Consider the following 9,510-nt stretch of genomic DNA (forward strand, 5'->3'; position numbering starts at 1 on the left):
AACCCGGATGAGGCTGAGCTTCCGGGGTCTGTAGCTGCAGCGCCGGATTAAGAGCAGGATCAGCTGAACTACAGAAGGTATGGAGAAGTTTCTCTCTCTCTCTCTCTTCAACACGCTGTTCTACATTCACTCCTACACCCACATCAACACCACCTTCACCACCTTCAGCATGTGCAGCATTTACACCACCAGCACTGGATCTTCTCCTAGCTCTGCTCAGCAGTCTGACTCTGACCCACAGACTCAGGAGGGGGGTTTGAGTAGGGGGTCGCGGAGCTGGGGATGGGGGGCTTTACAGATCATACACAGGATAACGGAGCCTCCAGAGTTAACGTAGAAATCAGTTCTGTGGAAATTCCTTCTTCAGTTAGTGTGATCAGTCTCTACTCATTTCTAAGTTACTTTAGTTTAGTTTTAAATTTCCTTCTACTAAAACCGGTTCCACCACAACAGTTGCTGGCAAGTCATGTGACTTTCCCATCAAAATAAAAGTCAGCTTGTACAATATTAAGTGTAAGAATTAAATAATTAGTTATTTTAGTGATTATAGCGAGAAGACGTTCAGGTAAGAAGTGGTATTTTACAAAGTAATGTTAATTGTCTTACTGATTTAACAGATAACTTGCTTTTTCACTGTAATAATAAACGTAAATGTTACCAAATTAAAAAATCTTTAGCCCTGCTGTTTTTAAGAAATCCCAGTTAAACCATTACTGTGGAATACAGTATCCAGCTGTATAAAACATGAATTTGATAATAATGATAATAATAATAGTAAGAAGAAGAAAAAGAAGAAGAAGAAGAAAAGGAATCACACTTTGAGCAACTTGACAAAAATACACAATTTAACAGAATGGATAAAACTGAGAAGAAACAGATTAGAAGAAACTAACATTTGTGTAACAGAGTCAAAAAGACTACAAAAATAATTGAAAAAGAACTACATAAAATGATGAAAAATATGAATTCTTACAAATTATTATAATTATTTTAACCTTTAGTGAACAAAATAGACTCTTGTTATGTGTTACACTCCTGTTGGAGGTTGTTTGATGTGTTGTAACAGTATAAAGGTCATTATTTTTCTGTGATTTTATTTTGAACTACAATTCCCTGCACCAACAAGAGAACTGCGTGCTTTTATTTATTATCCCTCCGCGCCCCCATAGCTCCAGAGGAGCTTGAATGCAGTGCAGGAGGTAAGCAGAGCTGAGGAGCTCCGTAATAATAATTGTACAATTTACTTTTACCTCATAATGCCAAATATTTCTCAAGCCAAATGTAGCAGCTTGTCTGCTGCTCTAGTATGCTTGTTATAGAGCACACGGAGAGGCAGGTCTCATTCTCTCCTCTTGCCTTTATTCTCTCTACACATTTACACCAAAAAATAACCCAGCAGATTATTAAGTGTCTGCAACTGCATATACATCTCCTGCTCTGCATTCAAGCTCCTCTGGAGCGCTATAAATACACACAAACATCCCTCTTCAGCCAAACATCCCTCTTCAGCCCATTTTTCTAGATTGTTCGTGGTTAAACGTGGTAAGAGCTGAAGATATGTGCTCCAGAACAGAAACTTTACATTAATTAAATAAACAGAACCACAACATACCTGCACATACACAATAAAAACAATCCCAGACGATTATTAAGTATCTGAAACTGCACATATATCTATAAAATATGAAACAGAAGAAAATACAGCACATGAACACACATTTTCAGGCTCAGTCACATGTAGTGTTTTGGCGCTGAAACGGCTGTACCTCAGAGCTGATAACCCGACCGGGGCAGAAATAATTAATTATTAGGCAAAATATGCTTCAATACCCGATAAAAATGCACAGAAGAGTGACTAGAACTGATGGAAGAGCTCATTTTCGCAGTAACTTTTCTCAAAAATACTTATAGTTACTTAAAACAGCCCTTTTTCACGGAGTAATAATTAATTTATATTCACTTTTTTCTCTCCCACAACGTTAATCCTTTACAGCTTCAAAAACATGTATTATGCAAATCAGGTGATGACGTCATTTAGCGACTTCTTGCGACTTTTAGGACAGCCAATAGCTACTTTCCTTACTGAGGAGTTGGCAACACTAATCACTGGATCCTCTGAATTACGAGATTGTTTAAGTGTAGTAATTAGAATAATGCTAGCGTTTAGCTAATGCTATAGCGCACTGAACTGACCTCACAGCACAGCAGCACAGAATGGGAGGAGACTATCAGAGATATGACACTGGCTGTAGATCTCCGGTCAGATCACGATTTGGATTTTTATTATTCTTCACAGAGGATCATTCAAAGTATCAAAATATCTTCAAATCAAATCAAAGTATTTAAACAGGTGAAAACTCTTTCAGTCTGGTGATGTTGTAGTGTAGTCTGTGTTATGCTGTCTGTACAACTACACGATTACAAGACATAACAGACTTAAGTCTGACTCCCTCCCACATCTAAAGACAAATCACAGACTTTTTACACAGAGACTTTTTAGACACAGGCTTTTTACTTTGTTCTGAAGAGGGAGAACGTAACATGATCTCATTTCTAGAACGTAAAAACATGAGAGTGGGTCGAGAGGTCTCTCTCTCTCTAAAGCATATACGTTCCAAACCGGCCTCACTGCAAATAATATTACATGCTCAGGAAAAAGAAAACACTACATGTGAAATGTTGAAGTTTTTATTCACTAAACGTATAGCTACATTTCCAGGACAACTAATAAGAAATTACGATATTTAAGGTGGAATGGAAAATTCAGGGAAAATGTTAATTCATTAGATAGAGAAAGGTAATATAAAAAAAGATGCATTTTGCATTTTAGTAATATTTAGTAATATTTAGTAATATAGTAATTTAGTAATATTTAGAGTTGATGAAATTGTGGGTAACGCTAGCTTCTGTAAAACTGCAGCAGGTCTTGGAGCTGCTGCTCTGAATCTACTGGTGTAGAGCTTCTGCTGCTCTCTGGCTCTGCAGGTGAAGTTGGGCTTCGACCTAATGCTGTGATTTGCCACCACGTCTGCAATATTGATTTAGTAAACAAATCAGTTAAGCCATTGATGTGGAGCTGCAGTTTTCCTGGGTAAAAATCACAATTACACATTTCTCAACCAATTTTCATTTGTGTTTTTTATTTAAAGGATTTTATCTACATATACAAAAAAAAAGCACGTCTTGAACTCAGGAGTGCCTATCACTATTAGCCTGAACCTAATGTGGTGGAAAATAATGAACTGTTATTATTTTCCACCACATCAGGCTTAGTTAATATGTATGGGATCTTTTATAAATTAGTGTAAAGGAAAAGGCTTTGGACAGAGTTAACAGAGTTAAAAAGACTACAAAAATAATTGAAAAAGAAGTACATCAAATAATATGAATTCTTACAAATTATTATAATTATTTTAACCTTTAGTGAACAAAAGAGACTCTTGTTATGTGTTACACTCCTGTTGGAGGTTGGTTGATGTGTTGCAACAGTAAAAAGGTCATTATTTTTCTGTGATTTTATTTTGAACTACAATTCCCTGCACCAACAAGAGAACTGCGTGCTTTTATTTATTATCCCTCCGCGCCCCCATAGCTCCAGAGGAGCTTGAATGCAGTGCAGGAGGTAAGCAGAGCTGAGGAGCTCCGTAATAATAATTTCACAATTTACTTTTACTTCATAATGCCAAATATTTCTCAAGCCAAATGTAACAGCTCGTCTGTAAGTATGCTTGTTATAGAGCACACGGAGAGGCAGGTCTCATTCTCTCCTCTTGCCTTTATTCTCTCTACACATTTACACAAAAAAATATCCCAGCAGATTATTAAGTGTCTGCAACTGCATATACATCTCCTGCGCTGCATTCAAGCTCCTTTGGAGCGCTATAAATACACACAAACATCCCTCTTCAGCCAAACATCCCTCTTCAGCCCATTTTTCTAGATTGTTCGTGGTTAAACGTGGTAAGAGCTGAAGATATGTGCTCCAGAACAGAAACTTTACATTAATTAAATAAACAGAACCACAACATACCTGCACATACACAATAAAAACAATCCCAGACGATTATTAAGTATCTGAAACTGCACATATATCTATAAAATATGAAACAAAAGAAAATACAGCACATGAACACACATTTTCAGGCTCAGTCACATGTAGTGTTTTGGCGCCGAAACGGCTGTACCTCAGAGCTGATAACCCGACCGGGGCAGAAATAATTAATTATTAGGCAAAATATGCTTCAGTACCCGATAAAAATGCACAGAAGTGTGACTAGAACTGATATAAGAGCTCATTTTTCCAGTAACTTTTCTCAAAAATGCTTATATTTGCTTAAAACAGCACTTTTTCACGGAGTAATAATTAATTTCTAATCACTTTTTTCTCTCCCACAACGTTAATCCTTTACAGCTTCAAAAACATGTATTATGCAAATCAGGTGATGACGTCATTTAGCGACTTCTAGCGACTTTTAGGACAGCCAATAGCTACTTTCCTTACTGAGGAGTTGGCAACACTAATCACTGGATCCTCTGAATTACGAGATTGTTTAAGTGTAGTAATTAGAATAATGCTAGCGTTTAGCTAATGCTACAGCGCACTGAACTGAACTCACAGCACAGCAGCACAGAATGGGAGGAGACTATCAGAGATATGACACTGGCTGTAGATCTCCGGTCAGATCACGATTTGGATTTTTATTATTCTTCACAGAGGATCATTCAAAGTATCTAAATATCTTCAAATCAAATCAAAGTATTTAAACAGGTGAAAACTCTTTCAGTCTGGTGATGTTGTAGTGTAGTCTGTGTTATGCTGTCTGTACAACTACATAACTACAAGACATAACAGACTTAAGTCTGACTCCCTCCCACATCTAAAGACAAATCACAGACTTTTTACACAGAGACTTTTTACACAGAGACCTTTTAGACACAGGCTTTTTTACTTTGTTCTGAAGAGGGAGAACGTAACATGATCTCATTTCTAGAACGTAAAAACATGAGAGTGGGTCGAGAGGTCTCTCTCTCTCTAAAGCATATACGTTCCAAACCGGCCTCACTGCAAATAATATTACATGCTCAGGAAAAAGAAAACACTACATGTGAAATGTTGAAGTTTTTATTCACTAAACGTATAGCTACATTTCCACAACAACTAATAAGAAATTATGATATTTAAGGTGGAATGGAAAATTCAGGGAAAATGTTAATTCATTAGATAGAGAAAGGTAATATAAAATAAAAAAGATGCATTTTGCATTTTAGTAATATTTAGTAATATAGTAATTTAGTAATATTTAGAGTTGATGAAACTGTGGGTAACGCTAGCTTCTGTAAAACTGCAGCAGGTCTTGGAGCTGCTGCTCTGAATCTGCTGGTGTAGAGCTTCTGCTGCTCTCTGGCTCTGCAGGTGAAGTTGGGCTTCGACCCGATGCTGTGATACGCCACCACGTCCGCAATATTGATTTAGTAAACAAATCAGTTAAGCCATTGATGTGGAGCTGCAGTTTTCCTGGGTAAAAATCACAATTACACATTTCTCAACCAATTTTCATTTGTGTTTTCTTTATTTAAAGGATTTTATCTATATATACAAAAAAAGCACGTCTTGAACTCAGGAGTGCCTATCACTATTAGCCTGAACCTAATGTGGTGGAAAATAATGAACTGTTATTATTTTCCACCACATCAGGTTTAGTTAATATGTATGGGATCTTTTATAAATTAGTGTAAAGGAAAAGGCTTTGGACATCATTGGTCACGTGATCAATGTAGAACGAATCAAGCATCGTGATTCGAACTATTGCGTGTTGTTTTTTCAGCACATGCCTCAAAGCTTAAGATTTAGGGGTAACATCACTGTTTCTTTCTTTCTTTCTTTCTTTAAGTTCTCAGTTTCTAGTGAGACCAGAACGGAATTAAGAGTGTCTGAACAGTGGGAAGTCCTTATAATGGCACTAAACAGGTGGCTGGAAGACCACCAGCATCCCCCTTTTATGGTAATATGAAGATGTCCCTGTAGTTTTATCTGTATAGTTTAACTGATGTAAGCAGTTCTGTTCAGTTAAATTACCTGCTTTTATTTTAATATTCACTGGCATTTTTCTCTTTTTTCCAGAAGTGAAAATATTCTCCTGAAATTCATCACCAACAACCAGGATATTTATCCCAAGATCAAAGTTAAACTGCTGAAAGAGGTGAAGCACAAGCAATCCTGAAGAATCTCCAGAACACGCAGAAATTGTTTGATGCAGACAAATAAAGCAAAGTCCTGACATGGAGAATCATCAGCACTCTGTCAAGAGTTTTACTAAACAGAGTGATCTCAAAAAACACCAGCGCATTCACACAGGAGAGAAACCGTATCACTGCTCAGATTGTGGGAAGAGTTTTATTAAAGAGAGCGATCTAAAAAAACACCAGCGCATTCACACAGGAGAGAAACCGTATCACTGCTCAGATTGTGGGAAGAGTTTTATTGAACAGAGTAATCTCAAACGACACCAGCGCATTCACTCAGGAGTAAAACCGTATCACTGCTCAGACTGTGGGAACAGCTTTAATCAAGAGGGTCATTTCAAACGACACCAACGCATTCACACAGGAGAGAAACCGTATCAATGCTCAGACTGTGGATCGAGTTTTAATAGACTGGGGACTCTAAAACTGCATCAGCGCATTCACACAGGAGAGAAACCGTATCAGTGCTCAGACTGCGGGACGAGTTTTACTGTACAGGGTAATCTCAAAATACACCAACGCATTCACACAGGAGAGAAACCATATTACTGCTCAGAGTGTGGGATGAGTTTTACTCAACACGGTCATCTAACACTGCACCAGCGCATTCACACAGGAGAGAAACCGTATTACTGCTCAGACTGTGGGAGGAATTTTAATCATCACAGTAATCTCAAAAAACACCAGAGCATTCACACAGGAGAGAAAACGGTGTCAAATCTGTTTAAAGGCAATTAAAAGTGCGAATCTTTTAGACAGAACACCTTATCCTGCACAAATGTTTCATCTTGTCACTTGGGACACGTTCCACCAGAAACAAACATGAACTGAATTTAACAATGGATTTTACAGGTTCAGCAAAATGACTCTTATTCATGGATGATGTTCATAGAATTTAATGTTATGTTTTCTCGTATGTTTGATATTCCAGGACATTCTTCGTGAGACAGAGCTCAGTTTTAAGGGTAGTTATGTTATGAGTTTAGTTCTGAAGAAGGGAAGGTCGTTCAAGCGAGGGCACTGCCAGAGCTTGCTCCAGATGTTAGATTAGCATAACTTAGTCTTTAAAATTTAGATGTCGTAGTTGTTAGGAGTAGAGTACGATTCTTAATTTTCTGTAAACATTTCAGTGCTTGTGCTTAGAAGGTTTTGAATGCATTTAATCTTTTTTCTAGTATATACAGACTTTATTATTTCCATTAATTTCTAATACCTCTGTTTTTACTCTGTGTTAGTTCCCCAAGATTAGCATAGTGTAGCTTAATGCTATTAACCGACAGGCCCCTCTGTATGAAAGGAGAAACACCACCTGAGGAACTCCAGAGAGTTTGCTCCCAGAAGTGAGACCCAGAGCCACAGAGAGACGACACTGTGCCAGGTACTTTCGTGTTGACCGGAGGAGCATCCAGACCCCGCAGAGAGGCCAACAAAATCCTTTCCAGAGGTTAATTAAAATGCTCCAGCTGTAGTTCCCATACTGAAATCAACCCACTCCAGGCTTGTGTAGCGCAGTAAGGTTGCAGGCTCATTCACTCCCTCTGATGGTGTTCTCATTTGTCTATGGTTCAGTCTGATTTAAAATCTGTTAGCATAGAGGGATATAGAGGGATATTTGGTAGTGTTTTAATACTCAAGTTTTATACTCTCTAATCATTCCCTTATTGAGTATTATATGTTGCTGAAGTTTTTTTATCCTCCAAATTTACTAAGAATATCTAAATCATAAAGTTTCTTAATAGTTTTTTTTCCAGTACCAACAATTATGTTTGTATTGCTTCACCTCTATATTTACTCATCTCTGTGGTTTTATAAACGGCTTTTATATTGCAGATCTGCAATCTCATTGTGTTTTCTCAACATATGTTTGACATGAAACCTATAGGCCTGAGATTTTTTATGTTATTATTTGTTAAATACAGTGTGAAATGGATTTGGGTTCAAATGAAACATATTAGGCATTTTCACATTGAATTTCAGAAAGAAATTGATTTAATGGTTCAGGCTTTAAAGGGTTAGATATACAATTACTTCCAATGGTAGAGTAGCATGTGTGTTTAGTGTGTATTCATATGTTTTTTGTAATTGTGAATGCTTGTGGTTTGTGTTGTTCTGTTTTTTGAAGAGCATAGCCATTTACCAATTACACTTAATTACCAAAATCTACATTTGACTTATTGACCATTTTTTATCTGTATCTAGCCTAGCTAAATGTCCAAACAAAGTATTTCCTGTTTTACTGACCATTATTATTGATAGCTAGCTTAGCTAAATATCCAAATAAAACATTTGTTGTTTTACTGACCAATGTAAGTGTTTCAGTTCTAGTAACAGTGTTTCACATCCGGTAAATTTGTTTTATTTCTTGCAATTTATTTTTTCCTAAATGTAATTTGTGTTCTCTTTCAAGCATTCATTCGGTATCTCACTATGAGATACGCGCCTCTCGCATATTCCTCATGTAGCCCCGGGTAAAAAATGTACAACTCCCTAGTTCTAAAATAGATATGCTAATAAATACAATAATAAATAAAATCATATAAATTCATAGTAGTGGTTTAAAAAAAGTACAGGCTCAAAATAGTCATTGTGTTTGTGTAAATAGTTTAAAAAGAAAACAAAAGCCGTACAGATTACATATTTCATTTATTTTCTGTGTTTTTGCAAGAAGGTCACTTAAAAGTGATTAAGGGAGCTACTGAGGGAGAAGTGCACAGGTGAGGGTGGAGTAGAGGATTGGAACGGGCCCGCCCACGGGACGAGAGAACAGCGGAGATGCGGGAGTAGCAGCGCGGGAGAGGCGAGGAGGAAAAAGTTCCTCACAGGCTGAACTAAATTCACTAATAATCAGTATTAATTAAACTAACCGGTCATTTTAAGGACACTGAAGTCCATACTGAGAGTGTGCTGGTGGATAAAGCTGGGATAATCTCTCTATAAGTAAAGTTCTGTTAGCACTGTTAGCTTAGCCAGCTCGGCTAGCTGTGTTTAGCTAGCTCGTGTATTAGCTGCTCTGCGCTAGCCGTGAACTCTCCGCTGCAGCGCCGCTCCGACAGACTGTTCCCCGGACTGACTCGCGCTCTCTCCGCCTCCACTGAACACCAGGACCGCTAACACTGCTAACCAGAGAGCGCTCTGAGTCCCCGCGTGGATCAGAGTTCCTCTGAGGGAAAACGCTCCGTGCTGCAGGACCCCGCGCTCTGCTCCCGCTCATATTCACTGAATCTGAGGTAAATCTGAAACTCTGGCTGCGTCCGAAATCGCGTACTT

The 9,510-nt window shown here is 37.9% G+C and overlaps 1 protein-coding gene across 2 annotated transcripts; it reads left to right on the forward strand.

Annotated features, from left to right (window-relative positions):
- LOC125801513 (zinc finger protein 239-like) lies at positions 1-8,406 on the forward strand. Of its 2 annotated transcripts, XM_049478310.1 has the most exons (3): positions 1-77; positions 5,892-6,002; positions 6,122-8,406. In XM_049478310.1, the coding sequence occupies exon 3, from the start codon at positions 6,280-6,282 to the stop codon at positions 6,979-6,981; it is 702 nt and encodes a 233-aa protein (XP_049334267.1). In that variant the 5' UTR covers positions 1-77; positions 5,892-6,002; positions 6,122-6,279; the 3' UTR covers positions 6,982-8,406. The 2 variants fall into 2 exon arrangements, with proteins under 2 accessions (XP_049334267.1, XP_049334268.1); XM_049478311.1 differs by lacking the exon at positions 5,892-6,002 and having other exon boundaries at positions 4-77.
- The last annotated feature ends 1,104 nt before the right edge of the window (positions 8,407-9,510 follow it).

The sequence above is a fragment of the Astyanax mexicanus genome, chromosome 4 (assembly GCF_023375975.1).
Source record: "Astyanax mexicanus isolate ESR-SI-001 chromosome 4, AstMex3_surface, whole genome shotgun sequence".
In the NCBI taxonomy this organism is placed as follows: domain Eukaryota; kingdom Metazoa; phylum Chordata; class Actinopteri; order Characiformes; family Acestrorhamphidae; genus Astyanax; species Astyanax mexicanus.

Excerpts from the sequence above, each read along its gene's own strand:
- LOC125801513 (XM_049478310.1), top strand. The coding sequence starts at position 6,280 with ATGGAGAATCATCAGCACTCTGTCAAGAGTTTTACTAAACAGAGTGAT.